This window comes from Haliaeetus albicilla, chromosome Z (genome assembly GCF_947461875.1).
Source record: "Haliaeetus albicilla chromosome Z, bHalAlb1.1, whole genome shotgun sequence".
NCBI lineage: Eukaryota > Metazoa > Chordata > Aves > Accipitriformes > Accipitridae > Haliaeetus > Haliaeetus albicilla.
The window spans coordinates 12,454,788-12,476,550 of record NC_091516.1 but is presented as its reverse complement, the minus strand read 5'-3'; the positions used below and the strand labels follow the sequence as shown (position 1 = coordinate 12,476,550).

General features: G+C 42.8%; 1 protein-coding gene across 1 annotated transcript in view; it reads left to right on the top strand.

Moving 5' to 3' along the window:
- Positions 1-21,763, top strand: part of CMYA5 (cardiomyopathy associated 5) — a 48,784-nt gene that overhangs the window by 20,657 nt on the left and 6,364 nt on the right. The window contains exons 3-9 of the mRNA XM_069775951.1: positions 1,531-1,626; positions 2,301-2,534; positions 4,269-4,291; positions 6,248-6,369; positions 11,904-12,053; positions 13,103-13,249; positions 16,709-16,853. Of these exons, the coding sequence (XP_069632052.1) occupies positions 1,531-1,626; positions 2,301-2,534; positions 4,269-4,291; positions 6,248-6,369; positions 11,904-12,053; positions 13,103-13,249; positions 16,709-16,853 (917 nt within the window). The remainder of the gene's footprint in view (positions 1-1,530; positions 1,627-2,300; positions 2,535-4,268; positions 4,292-6,247; positions 6,370-11,903; positions 12,054-13,102; positions 13,250-16,708; positions 16,854-21,763) is intronic.

Below are 21,763 nucleotides of genomic sequence, written 5' to 3'. Positions count from 1 at the left end.
TGTGAAAACAGCGTGAATATGATATCTCACTTTTCCCATATCGGATTTGTTCATGTACAAGTATACAGATGTTTCTTTTCTTGGTTACCAGCTATTTAATCTCACTCCAGTATCTGAAAGGCGAGGTCTCTTTCCTGGCACTTGTTTGGTTGATGATAATATAGATTTTGTGTAATTTCACTGAAGTTCCAGAAGAGCTTTTATCAATGGTATTTATGTTATCTTTATGTTAACTTATATGCAAAAAAGAGAAATTAAAAGTAGGAGAAGTCAATGTGGCAGTTTCAAAGCTCAGTATTTACAAACTATCTCCATGGTGTGCAGATGTATGACAGTGGAGCTGCTTTTTATATATGGCCATTCATGCTTGACTTAGAAGTAAGTCAAGTAATAAAGTCACAGACCCCAGCCATCCCTTGAATGTACCCACATTGCAGCAAGTCAAGTTAAGCCGCAAATAAACATTCCATTATATCACTCCCTGGCTGCAGGGCACAGACATGAAGCCAATATTAAATCTGGTCACAACACCAGCTTGGCTTCATGTGATCTCTAGCACTTAGGGCTCAGCTTACTCTGGGATGGCATTTGTATGTTTCTTGTTACTTCTGTATAATTACTGAGAAAACATTAAGATAGCAAAATGCTTCTTGCCTGAATTTTAACTGTAGGAACATAGCTTCACAGTAAAATGAAATGAGCTATGGATGGCATCTGTCAGATTTTATAGGTTATCTTGACAAACAGAAGTTTGCCTCTGAATTTTGGTGACTGGCCCTAAATATTTATAAAGTGAGCTTTCAATTGTACAGTCCAATGTGACATTTATAATTCATGGAAAATCATATGCTAGTTTTCAACAGATCTAGCTGTAGAAGTTTGCCGTAATAGGAAGCTGTTACCAAAGGAAGTTAACCTTCCTTTTAGATTTATGCTAGCTAATTAAAACTAAGTATTTTTATAAATTATAAATGGCACCTAAGCAGATAGCCAGCTTGTTTTCACAAAAGGTCAAGAAGGACTAAGAAAAAGTTCTGAGTCATCTCTGATGCCTGTTGTCCCTTGGACTGCTTTTGTTTCCACACCTAATCCAACCATGGTCTATAGGAAATATCTTTAAAATTCTGATTAAAAAATCATGACACTGCATAATCTATTAGCTTCATAATCACCTGCATTGTCTTCCTTTTTATGGGCTTGTTCCTGTGATCTCTCGAGGACCCTCATGAGGCTCTGAGTACCCTCAGTCTCTAGCAAAGCTGTATTGGAATTTGTAACGTTCAACAACTTGTATAGACACTCAGCACCTTGTCGAACTGAGCTCACTTTTTTTGGTTTGGAAACAGTTTTGTGACTGTTCCAGTTGCTATATCTGTGCTTGTCTTTGTAGCCAGGGCGATACTTGAACTTCATTTAGCAATTGTTCCAGTGGTGGCTTGTGGCAAAACAAAAACATTCACCTAAAATAAGTTCTATGTAAAAGCTTTATAAAATAACATGCTTATGTTACTGAAACATTTTAAATTTCAGGATCAGTTAAGTGAATTGCTAATAGCACTGGAAGAAAAGTCAATGAAGATTGAACAGTTTGTGAGTGATATTGAATCGCTATTTAACTCTGTTGAGGTAAGTCCAGTGTTTTATCACACTAGTTTTCTTTCCCACTGCAAAATTACTTCTAAGATATGCTTGCCTTGTTTTGTAGCGTCATTGCTTCCACTAAAAGAGGCTGTTTCTCCAGTCCTCAAATTGACTTCTCCCACTGGAAGGTGTTAACTTTAGGGGAAGAAAAAGATTGCTTTTTTTGCACATTATTGCAAAGTGGAATATGTGACTGGCAAGCACTGGAGGAAAAAGTTCCCTTAATTTTGTTTATGCTTATAAAAAGCTCACACTGTGTCTTTATTTAGAATCCTGTATGAAGCATCTAAATGAGTTGCCCAGTGTCTTAAGTTCTTAATGCGCAAGTTCTTAACCCTTGAGGACTGTCTTAATTTCAGTTGGAAGTATGGATTTTTAGCTATTTTGTAGTCAGATTTCCTGTCTCAGTGCTTAAATATAGAAGTTTAATTTTAAACACTAACAGTAAAAAAAAAAAATCTGCCATTGTTTTTAATGTATTTCTCTAGCATTACTTCTCCCAGATGAGCTTGCTTACAGAAATAAAGTTGTCTTATTGTCAGGATGCCAGAAGGAGTCTGGTGGATGGCTCATGTATGGGTAATTGAGAATTTCTGTATATTCATTAAATGTTGTAATTTTATTCTGCAGATCAATTTACATTTGTTTTTATTTTGCAGGAAAACTGTAAGAAAAATGCAGAGTTATTGGAAAAGCAGAATGAAGAGATGCTTAAGAAAGTGGTAGCACAATATGATGAGAAATCAGAGAACTTTGAGGAAGTAAAGAAGATGAAAATGGAGTACCTGTATGAGCAGATGGTTAACTTCCAGCAAACTGTTGATTCAGCAAAGGAAGCTTTGGAGACAACAGTAAAAGAAATGGAAGAACTTGATGGATTTGTTTTCCTAAATGTAAGTAAAGGTGGCTTTCATACTGTAGTTTTTATGATACTAGTTAGGAAAGCACTTATACTGTACCTAGGGTGGGAATGAGTGATTTACCTTACCTTTTTTCTCCAGATAGCTAAATCCTGCAAGCTCAGCTATTCCACTCTGAAACTGCTAGATCATTTGCTTTTGTCATGTGAATGCTCAGAGAGAATTGCAAAGATGATGCACAGGATGAAAATGTGACTTAAGCCATTAAAATGGTTCTGTTTTGTTTTGTGAAGAACAGGCTAAGAGACAGTCTGATAATTTATCCAGAATTAATTATCCACTGAGGAGTAAGAAATGTTAGAGTAAAAGGTACTTTACTGTATGAAAAATATAGGTCAAATAAGAAAGTGTAACTGAAAATTATCTCAAATGGAGTTGTTGGGTTGTGGGGTTTCTATGGTTTTTTTTAAATGAGCAGACACAGAGAATAGTTATGCACTCAAATTATTGAGGCTGTGATAAATGTTTACTGAACAGTGAGTAGCTGTGTGGTGCTTAGTTGCTGGCTGGAGTTAAACCACGACGATGGGCTAGGTTTACGAATGTGCATGTGAGGTACATGTCTGTAATGGTCCTTTCTGGATGTGAAAATCATCCCTTGTGAATCTGCATGACTGGAGTTACCTAGCTCATACAGTTATCAGCCATAAAGTGGTTTCAGAGGGTCTTGCAGGTTAATTATTAATGGCCTAGGTCCACCAAGATTGTTCTTGTGCTACAAGACTTGTCTATAATTGAGCCATGGCACTTTCTCCTCTGTAGAAGTGTATCAGCAGTCTTGAAGGGGATGGGATTTCTGGGACAATATCTTCTCCCGTTACGGAATTAGCACATAGTCTGGAAACTGCAGAGAAACTATCCTGGGATGCAAGAAATGAAAAGTTCAAATTACCGTCTAAAGACTGATCATTCATGCAAAATAAAACAGCTTTCTAAATACAAGCCTGCAGCCCATATACCAGCAGTAATAGAAATGGTGGAGCAATATTTGGCTTTCTCCCCTGCTCCAAGCTATGCAATGTCTTAATATCTTGTAACCAAGTGAATGCTGTGGTAGATTTTAGGATGGATGAAAAATATAGCTTATTCTCCTGAACTTTGTGAGGTACTGGATCAGTGCTTTGGCAGAAAGATAACTTTGTAATCTGAAATTATTTTGTGGTGAAATTTGGTGAAAATTATTAGATTCCCTGCCCCTTTCTGTCAGTGATAAAGGACAGGAACTTTTCTGTCCACAAGCCAGGAAACATTAGCTGAAGATTCATGGAGCATGGGAGAAACTCTCACTCCATGACTACAAATCTCACCCATCTTCTACTAATAAAAAGTTATGACGGAGATTTCAGCTGGAATTTGGATTTAAGTGTTCTTTATGTGCAGGTGATTTCTTTCTGCAAAAGCCTTGGTTTACGAAAGTATTTGACTGTTCTCTGATATTTAAACCTGGATACTGAATACTGACCCCTCAGGAGCTTAAAATCAGATTTAGACTCTAACAGCCTGCTGAGCCAGAGCTCTGAAGTGGAATATTCTTAAGGAACCAAATTCTCTGCTGGTGTGAATAAGCAGCATCCCAGACAACACCAAGTCAATAAAGCTGTGTGTATTTTATGTCTGTGGAGAGTAGCAAGACTGTCAGATGAGTGGCACTTCAACATTTTCAGGGTTTCGAAAACAGTTAATACATTTCTTTTTTTCCTCCTCTAGTCATCTAAAGAATTGAATAAAAGGTATACGAAGTATGGGTTAAGTGCACTGTAGTGAGTACTGGGCCTAGCATGCTGGATGCTTCATTTAGTATTTGCAAGCTTTGAAAACACACTGCTAATATTCATAGCTACTTTTATAAACCTTGCAAATAATGAAATTAAGTGAAGAGGTTTTATACTTGTTGCTGTAACTGACTGGTTTTGAAGTGTTTTGCACATGTTCTGTAATACATCAATTAAACAAATAGCATTTTAAAATGTCAGCTCAATTTTAAATCTTTATACAGACATTTTTAAACAGACGTTCCTTGTAGTTATTATTATACACACATATACTAAAAAGCATTTTGACCAGGCTTCCATCTCTTAGAGATCAGTAGTATGTTCTTTTTTCACTAGTCTGGTTCTGTATTACCTGGTCTCTGAAAGGTTATAATGCAATGTGTCACTCACATGGCTGGGGTTGTTGGACTGTATTTCTGAATACAACTGCAGGAAGAAAATGAGATTAAGTAGCTTTCAAAAGCTTACCAGGAGACTATGGGCTGATGTTTTCCCATGCCTCTTCATCGGCACTGCCTGATTCAGCATGTGTCAGAGGGCTGGTGCCTCAGAACAGCTGCATCCTGGCCTGCCTGCACATACCAGTAAATACATACAATCACAAACAGTTCTTTGCCATGAGTGATTTCCTCAAGGGAGTCATTTTGGTGAGACCCATTCTTTATGAGAGAAGCGTTCAATCTTAAGCCCGTATTCCCCCAATAGGTTTTACAAGGTAAACTACAAATGCTCAGACATGCTGGCTGCGGGCTCCTCCTATGCAAGCCCCCAAACGTGCTTTGCCTACACCACCACCACTGACTTTGCCCAAAGGGCCTGGGTGTTGCGCAGTGCATATCAAACATACCCTCATCAGCGCTGCCTCAGCCATCACAGCATTACATATGCTGACATGGTCTGGGGTATAACAATGACATGAGAGTTCCAGTTTGCAGTCAAATTACAACCCCAGAAGAGTGGTCTGAAGAGAATGTGCCAAACACTCCTTCATGGTTCCTATTAATCTGCAGAATTAGGACTATAAATTTGGACTCACCTGTTGTAAGTCAAAATGTGAGAATCTGGCCACATATCTGCATCTAGTTTATTGTGTAATAGAGCAGGTATAATGGGACAAAACAATTTTCCAAGGCTCTCTGTATACTTGGTCTTTACTTGTTTACTTACACACACTAAACTTGAAGTTTATTCTGTTTTGTGCATGGGTTTGGTTATTACTTTACTTTGGTAATACCCGACTTGCTAAAAAAGGTTAAGAGCAAGTCTATAAAACAATGCATGTTTTTCTAAAGAAAGCATGTTTTATATTTATTGTGCTTTGTTAAGATTATGCATAATTAACTACTTTTGTGACTGAAAAAGAAGGCGAGAAAGGTAAAACTCTGTTGCCTTGAAAAAAATAATCTTTCAGTTCCTTGAAGCTGCTTCTGCCTCAGAGTTAAAAACATGTTGGGTTTTTTCCTATTATGAACTCAGCAAGTATGGGCTAATTAAGTGGAATCTATGTTCCTTCTCTGGTTTTTTTTTTGCTTGCCACAAGCAGCTGCTTTATATTACGTCTCTGGAGTCAGCTGCTGTAGTTTAGCTCTAAGGTTTGTAACCTTTAAAGGCACTGCGTTAGTAAGTCTGCACCCTTGTGCTCTTGGGAGTCTTGCTGTGAACTTCAAATCCTCACGTTCTCATGGGTTAAGTGTATACAGACAGTGTGCACTCTCCCAGTGCTCCTGATCTGAAATTGCAGTATGCTCTAAATGTTCAAAATCAGGGAAATAGCTTCTCCTTGCATGTTGTCCTCAAGTTCATGGGCAATATTTAGAGAAGCATACATCACGTGGTCTTTGCTTCTGGCCTTTGGAAAACTATGTGACGCCACAAGGGATTTATACAGACAGCTATGTGTTTTCTTCCAAATAGGTTACTTTCTGCAATGGATACTACCCTCTCTTTAGAAAAGGTGCCCAGTGCTTTTTCACTGTTTGAGCACTACGCGGACAGTCCAGGACAAAGCAACCAAGACTCCTTAAAATATGTGGCTGGTAAGAATCTCAGAATATTGTCTTTACAAAAGCTAATGTTTTGGCAATGCTTTGGAAATTTCATGAAGCTAAAAACAGAATCTGAGAAGTATAAATTTGCAAACCATGTAATTAGTAATCAGAGTTGAATGTAAAATGAAGTCTAATTGTGCACAAGTGTTTGGCTTATAGTAGGGCACTAAGATGAGCAACAGAGAGAAGAGTGCTAAAGTGGGGGATTCTTGCATCGTTTCAGATATCTGTACGTCAGACTAGCAGAAGGTCTCTTTCTGTAAATCTCTCTAGGCTAAAGTTGCTGTTTCCTCGCAGACAGGGACAGAAGAGGCAATCGAAGGGTCTCCTGAGCTGTCTTCCCCTGAGGGGGACAACCCCAGCATCGCTGGTGTGGGGAGGAGGGTGGGGGGCTGGCTGATGGCTGAGGTCCCTGGGATTGTGGCAAGTGAGCAGAGGCACCTGAAACTTCCATGGGACGTGAGGAGAAAGTGGTTAACTGTAGCTGGAAATAGCCTCTGCTTCAGAGGGCAGCAGTGAAAATGGGGTAATAATGGTGTTTATTAATCTCTACCTGATATTTCATGTCCTGTAAAAATCCTGCCTGTGTAGGCTTTCTGCTCTGCCTGTACATAGACCTATAGAAATTATCTGGATCTGGACAGCTGTCAATGAAGAAATTGTCAGCACCAATTTGTGGATTCATTTTCCTCATAATGGGGTCTCACTCCAGTGTTTCTTTCTCAAGAGAAAGTTTGTTTAGGGATCTTGCATCTCACTGTCATACTTTGTGACCTCCCATTCACCATCACATGCACCACCACCGCCATAGTCACTCTCTGGCTTTTCAAGCAAAGGCTCTTTCTCACAGGTTTGGTCCCAGAGCACTGGAACTAGAACATCGGTTTCCCTAAGGTGATTTGTTTCCTGGCTGGATTTTCAGGTGCCTAAGGGACATTGGAGAAGTGCCATCCTGTGCAGACTCTCCAGTGTCTAATAAGAGCTGAGTGCACTCAGCAGTGTCACTATGGGGAGATCATCTCTCTCCTCCACACCACTACTTTTATTAGACCTAGAGGAACTGAATTATCTCCGAGACCTTACCTTCCTGTCAGATTTCTATGAATTTGCCTATGGCATTCAAAGGTTCTCAGGTGAATTTGGACAGGCATTTGTGCATACAGTGTAATCTCAGTGTCACTATTTAGCAAGTCAGATGAAAAGATCTTTTTGTAACCCGCTCTCAGTCAGAGTTAACTGTGGTGCAAATGTGCTATGTGTCTTGCTTTAGTTCTTAAAATTCCTCTTGCAGTCCCATGGTTGCAACCATTCTTTCCTCCTGGGCTGCTAACTACTGGCAAGGTCATCCAGGAGGACAGACCCATTTTGTCATGCTGTATTTCCTTTCTCACAAGTCACTCTGTTGTGGTTTCAGCCCAGCCAGTAACAAAGCACTACCCATCCACTCACTCACTCCACCCCCCCGCCATGGTGTGAGATGAGGAGAAAATATAAAGAAAAGCTTGTAGGTCGAGACAAGGACAGGGAGGTGATCACTCACCACTTATGGTCATGGGCAAAAGACAGGTTCAACTTGGGGAAGAAACAAAACCAATTTAATTTACTACACGTCAAATCAAAACAAGGATATCAGGAAGTAAACCCAAACCTCAGAACACCTTCCCCCCACCCCTCCCACCTTCCCAGCTCAGCTCCCGGTTCTCTCTCCCTCCTGCCCCCAGCAGCGCAGGTGAACAGGGGGTGGGGGTTGGGGTCAGCTCCCCACACCTTGTCTCTGCTGGTCCTTCCTCCTCAGGGGGAGGACTCCTCACTCGTCCCCTGCTCCACTGTGGGGTCCCTCCCACAGGAGGCAGTCCTTCACAAACTTCTCCACTGTGGGGTCTTCCCACAGAAGAAGAGTTCTCCACAAACTTCTCTAGTGTGGGTCCTTTCTGTGGGCTGCAGTCCTTCAGTCACAGACTGCTCCAGCGCGGGCTTTCCCATGGAGTCACGGCCATCTCCGGGGTCATCTCTGGGGTCATCCCCCTGCTCCGTCGTGGGGTCCTCCCCGGGCTGCAGGTGGGCATCTGCTCCCCCCCTCCCCTCCATGAGCTGGGGGGGGACAGCCTGACGTCTCACCACGGGCTGCAGGGGCATCCCCTCCTCCCCCGCTCCTCCTCCTCCTTCTTCTTCACTGACCTCGCTGTCTGCAGAGGGGTTTCTCTCACATTCCAATCCCACTACTCACTGCAGGTTCCCCTTCTTAAATCTGTTCTCCCAGAGCCACTACCACTGTCACTGATGGGCTCGGCCTGGGCCAGCGGCGGGTCCGACTTGGAGCTGGGGAAGCTTCGAGCAGCTTCTCACAGGAGCCACCCCTGTGGCCCACTCCCCCGCTACCAAAAAAACCCCCTGCACCACACAAACCCAAAACACACTCCAACACGTTTTTCCCTAAACTGCTGAGATCCGCTTTTCAGTTTCAATTACATTAACTACTGTGTTTGCTGAACACCAAATGGCTCCAGACCAGTTTGCTTTGACTAACTGGAAATGAATGACTGTCCACTAACAAGTGACCTTCAAAGCTCCTCATCCTTTATACTTTCTTCTCTTTCTCTTTCTAAAATACCTGGTTTTCATTCTTCACTTCCAGTACCAAGTATTTCAATTGCTATTGTGTTTTTTACTTTTGTGAGCAGTAGACAAAATATATATAATTTTTTTTCCAAGAGTACGCCCTTCCTGAAGGAAAATAGAGGTAAATGCCTACACGAAACTTTATTTGGAATTGAATGCCTTGAGTACATCATTTGTCACATACTGGACGCAAAAGTCAGACACTGTCAGAATTTTTTTTGACTGAAGCCATTTGATGAAATGCGTGTGAATTTGCCATGTTTCTCCAATCCATTTATTTTCCCTTCAGAAAGTATAGTCTTTTACAGAACAATTTCATAGAACTTTATTTTCACCACTTCAGAAACATCTTTCCTTCAAAATGCCCCCCATTTCCAAATTTTCCATATCCACTAGTGAAAAGTGCTTTTCCCTCAAATTCTTCCTCCTTTCATGTCAGCCACCCTCATTAACAAATTCATAAGCATAAAAAACACTTGCAGCATGCCATTGAGCATATTGGAACCGAGGCTCTGCCACAAGAAGAGTGGAAATAATTTAAAAATGGAAAAATTATTATTTCCAAAGCCTGCCATGCATCCTGCCCTTTTATACCAGAAGGTGAGGACCTTTGCTTATTGTAACAATCTTCCATTAGAGTCACAGAGGTATGTAACTACTCTCTTTCAAGTCCACAAAGCCAAGGAAATGTTATTTCTCATTACATTGGAAAGGGCTGAATGTCCATAAAACATTTGGGATTATTATTTTTTCTCCTAGGGGCTGTGGAGATTAGGTAGCATGAAGGAAAAAATTCCTTACACTACAGCACTTCAGTGAAAAACTGAACTGATGAGATAATGTCACACTTTCCTGTTGCAAAATATGATTTAGTCAAACTTGTGGTGCAAATATCTCATTTCTTTGACTAAAATTCATTTAAAAAGGGATCATCACTTTGATAACATATAAATGTTCTCCTTCTGAAGAGAATAGTTCAACTTCTTGCTTTGAAATGACTTCCTTTCGAAAGTTTGTTTCATATTATGCAAAAGGAAATTAGAAATCAAATGTTTTGCAATGTTACTGAACTGGATTTTGATATATCTTTTTTTTTCCAGAAGTTTCATTCATTAAGCTAGCTTTTATTCAAATTTGGCATAATAATAAATCTTGCAGTTGTGGGGTTTCTGTGATCATAAATAGCGGTTTCTAGGCAACTTCACAGGAAAAAAAAAAGCTGGTTTCCCCACTGGGTCCACTGAAAGGAAGTCTTTTCCTAAACACGATCAATTTTTACATTGGCCAACTCTACATGCAGTCAAAAGACAAAATGTGAATTGTTTTTAGCAATGAGAAGGATAATTTTTTTCGATGGGAAGCAGATGTAATCCAACTGTACTGGTAGCTCTCTGTATAAATCATAAGGAAACAGCCAGCATCTGCATTTGCCTTGTTCATGCCACAGGGGATCATCATCATTACTGTGAAGATAAATGAAAAAAAGCAAAAGCTTTTTGCTGAGATTCTAGGAGAATTCATGCAATATGGAAATTTACTGGGTGAAGAAATAGAACCATGTCTTTTCATTCCCTGCAATCACTTTAACAATGAACATCTTTGGGGGCTTTTTGCCTCTTTCTCTCTCCTCCCTCTCTTTTAAGCCATAATCGTAGAGGGGAACAATATCTCATCAGGGATGGATCTGTGCCAATCAGGAGACAAAGTTTATATGAAATGTGGGGAGCCTTGGAGGTCTTTGAAGCACTCTTTGTGAGGGATGCTCCTGGTTGTCCCATGGGGTTCAGGTGCTTTGGCAGAGCTTGGATTCACCTGTGCACCAAGGATTCTCTGTCCACTGGGTCTGTGGGGAAAATGGCCATGCCAGGCAGGAGCATCTAGCTGTGCAGCTGCAGTAGGAGTCCACCTCTGGGGAAGGGTGGACTCAAGGCTGCAGGTAGCCTCCTGCGCCCCAGTGTTGTTAGAGCCTTCCTTTGCCTAAAGCACATCCCTGCTGCTGTCAATGTCAGTGGATTTCACACACTGCATGAATCCCTTCCTAGTGTGGCAGGTCCTTTCCCCTGCCTGTCTTTCTGGGATCAGCCATATATGTCTGTCTCTGGAGGAGGCTTTCTTCCTCTGCAAGCTCCCACTCCCTGTCAGTGAGCTATCCCATGCTGTTTGCTACAAACAAGTGCTTTCAGTCTCCGCTTTCACGGGCATCCTCTTCATAGGGTGTTCTCTCCTCTGGTGCCTGTGCTGCAAGGCAAGGTCAGGTAATGGAGAAGACAGTCACCCAAAGGAGCCTGTGGTAGGCTCCAGGGTCTTCTGGCCTTTCTGAGGAGGTGGCCTGAAGTCATCAAGAGTCTCTTGGGGTTTCAGCAGCACATGTGCCTCAAAGTGGAATGCAGAGCTGGAGAGCTCTCCCTCCGACCTGAAGGGAGCAGTTCACTTGGGGAAAGGAGAGGGGTTGCTGGAGCTGTATGACAGCTCTGTGTGTCCAGGATTGCCATAGCCCTGGGAGCCTCCCTGCTGGAGATGGAAAATGAACAGCCATGCCGTGACTCATCTGCATGGTGGTCCTGCCCCATGGGGAAGGACCCCAAGAGCTGGGCAGGGTGTGGGCACACACTTTGCGCTGGGTTCAGGTGGTCCCAGTACTAGGACTGGATCTTATTTTGTCCAGACTGTGAGGGAAATGGGCAGATTCAAACACTGAGCAATTACTTTACTCTGTTCCTAGTTTAGGAGGACCTATTGCTCTAAAACTGCACCAGTATTCCATGTTTCATGTACTTGCTGTACTTGTTCTGTGGAAATAAGCAACCTGAGTGAAAATAAGCAACTGGGTTGCCTCATGAACGTGTAAGTAATTTGGCTGAAAATAAAGGAGTGTGAATAACAATGGGAGACTTTCCTCTCAGTCCCACAGACACCGACTGTCGTACCTCAGGAACCAAACTCAGCCACCAGCACCTCCATTGCCATCTACTGGGCTGTGAATGACGAGGACGCCATCGACTGCTTCCAGGTCTACTGTATGGAGGAGCTGCAAGCCAGCAAAGATGCAGAGGGTGTGTAAGGTCTTGCCTTCATGATGGCAGTAGTCCTTTCTGCTCTGGGCTGGGGTCAGTAGAGGGGAGGCCAAGCTACAGGGGAGGGCACAGGATGCAGAGAGAAGAGGAGCTGCGAAGACATCATGCATAGGATTAAGGATGGGTAAAGGTTGAGGACAGCATGAGGTAGATACCATTCCTTCTCCTCCCCTTCATACCCCAAAATGCAAGATAAATATCATGGTCTGTAAAATGCAGGGCAGTTGTTTGCAGAGAAGCAGCACCATCCCTGTTGAGCTGCCCTTTTATTAAGTGGCCTGACCTTCAGAGAGGGTATGTCCATGCTGCCCCGTGGGTACTCGTGGGGACTGCAGGTAGAGCTTCTAAAGGGATGGGCTGCATCAGGTTTTTAGGGCCCTGCATGTACTTTGGAAATGTGTTCTAATAAAAATAATGACAGAAAAAGACAATCAGTATCTCCACGTGTAGACAAAGATTTTTTTTCAAAATGACATTAAAATATTTCAGATGTTAAATATGAAATTGAGAAAAGAGGATTGAAATGCTCATTCATTAAAAAGCTCAGACTGATCATAAAGTCACTTAAGCTCCTGGGCTCTGCACAAATACATGTGTGCATGTCTGTATGTGGGCACATGTGTGTAGGTGTGTGCATGCTAAAGGAGGCTAAGGGCTTTTTATAATAGCTAATTTATAACTAAGGACTATAAAGTCCATTATGACAAATTGTTATGTTATAGAGCAGTGAAACCAAGGTTGATAACTGCTGATTGTATGTCCCAAATTTGCAGTCTAGTTCTCAGCAGGACTGAGAGCCATAATCTCCCCTTGCCATCAATGGGGTTTGAGTGCACTCAACTCAAGGGCACATCAGAAACTTTGTTAAAACTGAGTCAGAGTAAAATATGGAGATCTTGGCTAGTAAGGCTTTCGGGATTTTTTTTAATTGACTGGTTTTTACATGTTAGTTGAGAGGCACAATTGTAGGCCCTACCAGTGCAACACGTGAGTGTGACATCCCATGCGTTTGTGTGTTTTCCTCCTAGCTTTGGTGGAAGAGTACAGAGTGACGGTGAAGGAGAGCCACTGCATTTTGGAAGACCTGGAGCCAGATCGCTGCTACAGTGTATGGGTCATGGCTGTGAATAGCACAGGCTGTAGCTTACCCAGTGAAAAAGCCATTTTTAAAACCGGTATGTACATATTTTGGCATTTGATTAATATAAGCTTCAGGTCCTTAGACCAATTCTAGTCCATAGCGTTACTGAAACAGAAGAAACGGCTTCATTTAGCCCATCTAGCAGATAGCAGGCAACTCACAGTTTTTTCCCTTTTTGCTAAGATATAGCAGCATAATTGCTCCTGGGAGGAAACTTGAAGGCATTCAGATTTGAAGACGTTTCCAATCTTGGGCCTCATGACTAGGGCACTGGGATAGCACATTATGAATTTCTCTTGTGAGTGCACTGCAATGCTCTGGGTAAGCTCTGGGAAAGCCACTCGGCTGCTCCCTGCTGCTGCTGCTTCTCCTGTGGAAAAATGAAGGCAACAGCTGCATTTTTTGCCTCTGCCGTCCTCCCAAATACATCTATGCTGCATTGATTCAAATTATTAACTTTTCAAGGGAAGGCCTGCTTCACCGAGGTTACATGCTGTGTCTAGCTCAGTGGGACACAAATCTCAGGTGTGGCTGAGATGCTCTGCTGCTGTTTAAGTGGTATAAATTGAGTAATTAGATGAGTATTGTTTATGAGCTTAATTTGACTGACTAATTTTTTTGAGCTTTAATTTCTTTAATAATTTGTATTGACAAAACTATTGCTTCTTGAATTACGAGCAAGGTGAAGCATCTTGTGTCTGAGGCCCTCTTGCCAGACAATTTTTTTAGTGCTACAAGATAAAAATAATCATTCTATTCTTGCAGTCACAAAATACAGTCAAGAAAGAGTATTTAATAATTTTGTAATGAAATAACTCTGTACCACATTGAGTATATTGTTGAAATCACTTGGCAGCAACCACAGCTTCAAGCCTTTTGCTTAATCCACTAGACTTCAAATTTGTTAATAAGTTCCTTGATATTCAATTTGCTATTCATATTTTTAGCAAAGATTACCTTCCAGAGAATTCAAAGTAGAAATTCAGATTTTTCAACAGTGTAATTGTGAGCATGGTGCAGAATTCCTGCAAAATGGTCAAATAATAATGAGTTATTACTAGCTAATAAATCATAATTTAAAAAGGGGTTCTCACCTCTCTGAAGCCATTATGTTAAGAACTGTCTTTGCCTTTTGGCATCAGGCTCACCATTCTTTTTGCCAAAATCACAGCATTCAAAAGAGATTGATTTCCTGGAGTCTTTGATACCTTCCTTTAGCCTGTTTCTTTAAGAAAACAAATAAACTAGATCAAATCAGGGCCCATTAAACACCTTTCCTCAAGCTGAAGTGAACCTTCTCTGGGAGTGCACTGAGCCCCAGGTGGACTTGTGGGGACAATGCTGAGCACTGACTAGCGCAAAACTGCTGCATCCCATTAACACCAAAGGTGGAAAGATGAGCACTGGTGATGGAAACGAGTTCTTCAGTGTGAGCCCAGCTACTTTGATATAAAGCTAGAATACTTTGATTCTTCAAGTAGCCCAGTGAACTCAGAAGCAAGAATTTAGAGTTTATTTTTAGTAATTCAGATTAAAAGTTGGCACATAAAAATAATTTGCTGTTGCATGCAGTTATGGGAACATACACATTAACAGCAGATCAAAGCTGTGCCTCTTCCAGGTGTTGGGAACCCCCACAAGATTTCTCTGTTGGAATAGCACCCGTGGAGGTGGCAGTGGGCCTGGGGAACTGCGGGGAATGCAGGCGGGTGCTGCTGCAGCATCCCTCCAGCACCTCCTGTCTCCTGCTCCTCCACCTCCCAGACTACAGCTTGTCCTCCCCTGCCCTCCCCTGGGGACCATGCTATTCCTAAGCAGTATTTTCTGTGGGGGAAGGATGCTGAAGGCAGCAAGTATCCCTCTATCCCCCCTCTTCCCTGTCCATCTCAAACTGATCTCCACATGAAGGCTTTTTGCAGTCCTAAAGATATAGGAATGAAAGCACTTTCTCCTGTTGTTCAAAACCTATGTGATTCTCACCCTGTATCTGAGGGACAGAGTAAGAACTTACCGGTTTGGGCTCTTTGGCTCTTTGCCTCTTATAAGATCACTTATATGAGTGCTGGAATATTACAAGAACATCAGATATATATTCTAACTGCAGTTAATTTGTTAAAAAAATCTCAGAAGCACAGTAAGACTTTTTCTGGTATGCTCACTCCATCTACTCTTTAGACAGATAATTTCCAATTAAAAAAAAAAGCTTGATGTCTTGTGACATACTGTTTGCACATACATAAATATGGGTATGTGTGTCAGTTTTTGAATGCAGGTATTAGGGGATTTAGCTATTAATTTTTCATTCTTTAGGAACAGATGCATTTAAAAACAGACAATAATCAAATATGTCAGAAGAGTATTAAGGCATTATTGCTAAGGGAGCTACACAGATCTATTACCAGATGAGAATCTATCCCACAGGCTCATTGTTCTGCTGAATACCTAGATTAGCTGTTCCTGTAGTAAAACATCAATCTTAACCTGAATTGCTAACCTCCTGATTTTCACTAAACCAGGAAATCGATATGTACTTGTGGGGTTTTTTTGTTCCTTTTCTACTAATAACAAATTATTTTGTTACAAAACAGAATATATCTGGAATGCTTGTTGCAGCTCTGTAAGATTAACTTGTCATAAAATTGTCTAATTTCTACTTTTGTCTTAGGCCTCCTATTTGGAACTGAACCCAATCTCTTCAAAAGCAAAATAACTTTCTATGACCTTTTTTTAATTAATAACCTTTCTTTTCAGGATTTGTATTAAGACTGTTTATGTGATTTTCAACAACAGGTTGTAAGGTTCGTTTATGTTGCTATTCCCTGGAAAGGGAAAGAGCAAGTGAATACAACTAATCCATTTTCAGCCTATGAAGTTGGATGTGCAATTTTGCACAATAGCTTTTGATTACTTGCATTCAGTGCACTATTCTACATTCCATTTTATGTCTTGCAGTTGGGTCTGTAGCTCTTAAGCTGAGGCTCCAAAAAAAAGAAATTACAGTACCAAATTTTAGCATTGCAAAAATAAACAGGATATAATTAAGCAGAAAGTCAGCATCTCCCTGTCAGTTCTGCAGCAGCACATTTGTTTCTGATGCAGTTCATGCAGAGACTGCTGAGGACAGGATTGAGGTGATGTAGGGAGAGCTGTAGGCAGTACGCCTTGGTGCCCTGCTCCTTGAAGATTAGCAGAAATGAGGAAAATGTGCTAGAGGAAAGGCATAAAAATCTACACGGGTGTTCTAAGGATGTGCAGAAATGCACAAATACTCACAGCGACTGTCCTAGCGTGGGGTGGGGGGGGTGTCCCTATAACGTCGCCCTCCGCCATTGAAACACAAACAAGCAAAAGATCACTGCTGGACGGGCAAAACTAACTATCCCATGGGGTTTTAGGGAGGTGACTCTTCCTTTCCCTCCCGAGCATCCCCCTCCAGCCGCTGGCACCCTCTTCGCAGTACAGCTGACGTGTTCCTCTGTCCCCATGCCCCCAGCACCCGCCGTCCCCACCATCAAGGCCGAGGACTGCATGGTGTGTTGGGACACAGCCACCGTCCGCTGGTGTGCCGGCTCGGCGTCGGCGGAGTCCTTCACCCTGGAGTACTGCCGACAGCACTCGCCCGAAGGAGAGGGTCTCAGGTCAGTGCCGCGGTCGCAAGTGCCACTCAGTCAGATTAGGCAGCACTAATGAGCGTCCACCAGACCACGGGTCATTACGCAAGAGTTTATTCTGCCTTCAACCGCGCAAGGAAGAAATCTGCTTCTGCGTGCCAAGGAACTTACAGGATGGACACTAATCTATGAGATTAGTCTGAGACATAAAAATACTTCCTTTTTATTCTGCTTAACTGGGCAATCCCTTTCATCTGGGGCCAAAACCCCAGCGACATTGCGCTGCCTGCAATCAACCAGAAGTTTCAGGGCTGTGCTGGCCGGGGAAGCAATTGCTGCCCTGCAGCTGCCATGGCCCCAGGCAGGGTAGGGGAGGGCAGCTGAGCTGCATGGCAAGGAGTGGGATGGAGGAGACTGGCCCAGTTTGCTCTCTGCTTGGGGGTGAACAAGATAGGAGCTGGCTTGGGGCATAGCAAGGGTGATCCAGGTGTCCCTGGAATACTGGTGACCCATCTGCGCTGTCTGGATGTGTGGGCAGGTGCTTCCCAAAGCACAGCTGAGCTCAGCACTGCCCAGCTGTGCAGGCATGCCACAGGGGTCAAAGAGCAGCTTTGAAATTGGGGGTGGTGTCTGCTTATGCCAGGCCCTCTGGTTTCCCCTACGCTAAGTCTGTGCTGCGTAGATGAGAGGGCAAGGAGGGATGTAGGCACCACTAAGTCATGAAACCATGCACTGCATTGAAATGAAGAGAAATTATGTGGTGCTCTGTATGTCTTTGGGGCTTGGGGTTTTTTTGTTTATTTGTTTTTTAAAAACAATGACAACAATATTCCAGCAAAATACAGTTGCAAAGGTCTGAGAAGCCGGGGGGGGGGGAGGGCATGGTTAACTTGCCATATGGGACCCTGCAGAAAAGCCTCAGCCCAGCTGAGTTTGTCATCTTCACCTCCCCGGGAGCCTGATTATGGTCTTCACCCCAGGGGCTAGTTCACAGGGACTTCATGGAGATGTGGCAGAGAGGGAAGAGGTCCACCCCCTACAGTCAAAATTAGTTCAGTGGACTAAAGGGTTCACAGGTTTCTAGTAGGCAAGTATGACAATGAAATTGTGTGTGCTTTGCTCCTTACAAAAGTAGGCTAAAACTTGACATAAAACCAATGTGCTGCATTAATGCGATCAAGGAGAGGTCTTGTCCAGCTCTCCTGCCTCTTGGAGGGCAGCCATGACCTGCTCTGTTTCATACATATTTCATGAGGCTATCAGGTCCCTGTCAACCTGCCAAAGGCACTGTTGGTCAGGGATAATGTAGCTGCTCCCAAAACCTGTGCTGTATGTTTGCCCTTGCGTTTCCTTCCTGTTAACTGGAATTGCTTCTTTTTCTCAAAACTGAACCAGGAAGTGTGCCAGTTTCTGTAATCCATGAGTGAGGTGTTGATAACACCAAGCAGTTTTCTTGTGTGGTCTGAACTGTGGCAAAAAGCTGCCAGAACTGACCTATTCCCTTTCTCAAGTGACCCTGTGCAAAATCTAACATGTTTATAATTATACTGAGTCACATTTGACTTTTTGGCCTCCCTTTGGGCAGAAGCTGGCCTTTTACTGTGACAACTGTGAAAAATTCCCATAGGACAAAATCATGAATGTTCTCAGAATTACTGTAGTTTAAATTTCTGTATTTGTAGAAGGGCTCTGACCTCTTTTTACAGTGTCAAAGACCATCTTTTACCACTTATTTTCCCTCAAAGCAATGTCCCTCTTTCCTTTTCCAAAAGCAACCCCTGGAGATTAACCTCAGAAGCTTCTGTAATGGCACAAGATGTTTCAGTGATAATTTTTTTTTTTTTTTAAGATTTCTATACAATTTTTTGCATAAAGCCAAGGAAAAAAGAGCCTGCTGGTAGACAGAGCATGCTGCCTGTCTTGCTCCCATCCAAGGCCCCCAAGGTGCAAGTTAGGACTAGAAATCAATTCCTTATGTAGCTGATGTAGTGAGAAGCTGCCTGCTTGGAAGTACCTGTGGCGAGCTTAGACTTACTATGTCAAGTACCTGTATCAGATGGAATAAAACTGTGTCTTTGTGCACACCTAGCATTTGGGTCTGGAAATGCTGTAGTTTCTTCTGGTTGCTTTCCTTGAAAGCTTGGAGTTTGCCCTACACAAGTTTCCTGAGCAACACTCATCTTGGGGACCAGCCAAATGTAGAGCCCATTGACAGAGAGCCTGTGCCTCTCATGCTTGCAGCATCCCTGTAGCTGAGCGATTTCCCAGTCCCTGGGTGGGAGTTCAAACACATTTATCAGCAGCCCTGGAAAATTCATACAGCTGCTGCTGCGGGCACAGTGTGAAAGCAGAGGTTGGGGAAGGACATCCAAGGGAAGTCCTGGAGAAAGCAGCATGGTCCCATCCCACAAGGCTGCTTTCACGGACGTCATTCTGGGAACCCACCCAAGGCAAGGGACACCACCAAGGGAGCAGGCAGGGAGAAATGCCCCCGTAGAACAGCCGGAGATGAGTGTGGAGCCCCTGGCCTGGGCCGGCCCCCTGTAGCCTTCTGCATGTCACAGAACCACAGGATGGTTGAGGTTGAAAGGGACCTTTGGAGGTCATCCGGTCCAACATCCCTGCTCAAGCAGGGCCACCTAGAGCCAGTTGCCCAGGTGGCTTTTGAATATCTCCAAGGAGGTCCTTGGAGCATGTCTGGAGCAGTCCCAGCTCCCCAAGGAGAGAATTTGAAGCGCATCTGGAAATAAATCCTCATTTAAAGTTTCCTTCTAAATACCATAAACCAAATCTGGTTTTCCCTCTGGGTTCTCTCCCCTTGCCAGCTTGCCACCTGAAGGACATGGTTTCATACCAAACCATCTTAAGTCTTCTGCGACAAAGAGTCCCTGACCTGCTGCTGTGGTTTTAAAGCTCCTTCCCGGGTTGATTCTTTTTTCAAATCTTTATGAGGCTTTGAAATCTTTCCTTCAGTTTCCAGAGCTCTGCTATTTTCTTGCTGTTCAGCCTCTGTGTTGAGAAGTCAATGGAGCTGTGGGTGGAAGATGGAAAACTGCGAGAAATGTGGTCCAGGGATTAGGTGTGTGGGCTGTTCAGATGGAAACCATGTATCACGTCATGAGAAATCTGTAAGACTCAGGGAGGCAGAAATTAGTACAATATGCAGTGAGTTCGTAAAAGTGGAAGTGACTGTCATCCTCTCCACCAATGCGAGACTGGCATTGCTAGTGACCAAAATTTTCTGTCTACTTATAGAGCAGGTCTAATGCTGGAAAAAGGAGAGGAAGCCTCCCTCCTGTTGTGTTCCCTGCATGACTGTCCTGCCAGCTCAGGATATAAGGTGTGGAAAACAGGGAATCTTCCTCCCCTCTGGCTGTGCTGGGCTTGCCGTCTCAAGAGAGCAGCGAGGACCATTGCAGGTGGTGCTTTGGTGATCTAACCCCAAAACAGCGAGACCTGGGACAGAGGAGAGGAGCTGGGAGCAAATTCAGAGCTATTTGTTCTTAATTTTTAGCTTCAAGAACTTTTTTTTCTGCTCATGGTGCACCCCTTTTGTGTGCTTCCACATGTATCTTGAGAAGCTTCCATATACTTTCAGCTCTAACTCCACATCGGTGGTACCAGCACAGGTGCTGTTTCAGTGGGATATTGGGGGTGGAAATGACTATTACATACAGCAGAGAGGGTGTTCTGAAACACTGCAAGGCATTTCATTTGCTGGGTTTGTGCAATATTAAAAAATACCATACGGACATTGTTTCCTTGAAATAAATGAGGATACTGATGAGAGAAACATGCATCAAAACATAGCATCAAATTTCCCTAAACCCAAGGAAATCACAAATTTAACAGGCAAATGCTACTATAATATTCCTTGGCAATTTAAAGGTGAGGAAACATAACTCCTTTCAGTTCTGCTTTGAATAGCGCATACCTGAGATTTGGAGACTGTATTTTGAGACTTAAAGATTCCTCTTATAAAGAGAAGGATTAAGAGGAGATACTTAAAATATTTAACTTCAGATGTTTCTTGAATATCTATGCACTGAATTTTGTATCATGATACCAAGACATTGTGGGGACAGTGCAAACGTGATAACATTTAGGCTAAAGATGAGGATGCCTCACGCTTTAATAACAACATTATTACATTTCCAATCATCTATGAAGTGGGCAGGTGTATTTGAAGTAGAAAATAGCTGTCATCAGAAATGTTGTAGGTGGATTTCTCTCTCTTTCATGACCAAAATTACCCAGTTCAATACTTAAGGTGCTCTTGAGGAAGATCTAGCTGCAATACTTGTTACAAGAACTTGGAAATGAAACAGGCTTCCCTCAACACAGTCAGGATGCATTTTCCCTTCCCTTCTCCTATGCCTGACCTGTATGCTGTAAGCCAAGCAGTAATCATACCTTCTCCTCATCCTTGCTTTTTTGTCACTGATTGCAGGGTCAACCTGAAGCATGACAAACTACAGTGATTGCTAGGGAGCCTTTGGTATTGACTTTCCCTCTTCACCCTATCCTCTAGACAGAAGGAGAGGCCATAGCAAGACCTATTTCTTCTTTGCACGCAGCCTCTTGTGAGCTTAGACCTGGCTCAGAGTGGTGCAAATGAAATTCCTTCTTGTTGGCATATTCTGTTTCATTAGTTGGCAGCAGCAAGACTGTTTTTTAAGCCTTAATCGTAGCTAAAATTGACGAGCTCTTATTCTTAGGCAGCTTAAATCTGACTGAAATAGATTACCAAGCAGAGAATGCTGTTCGAAAATCTGATCACTGTTTCACTGACCAGATCTGCTTAAAGTCCAGACTTTTCTCTCTCACAATTACAACTGAAAAGAGGCATGCTGTTGCTCTCAGATTTAAACATATAACCAAATTCTGATTTGGAGAATTTCAGGTTTGAAAGAGACGCAAGTCTGAACTCTGATGGC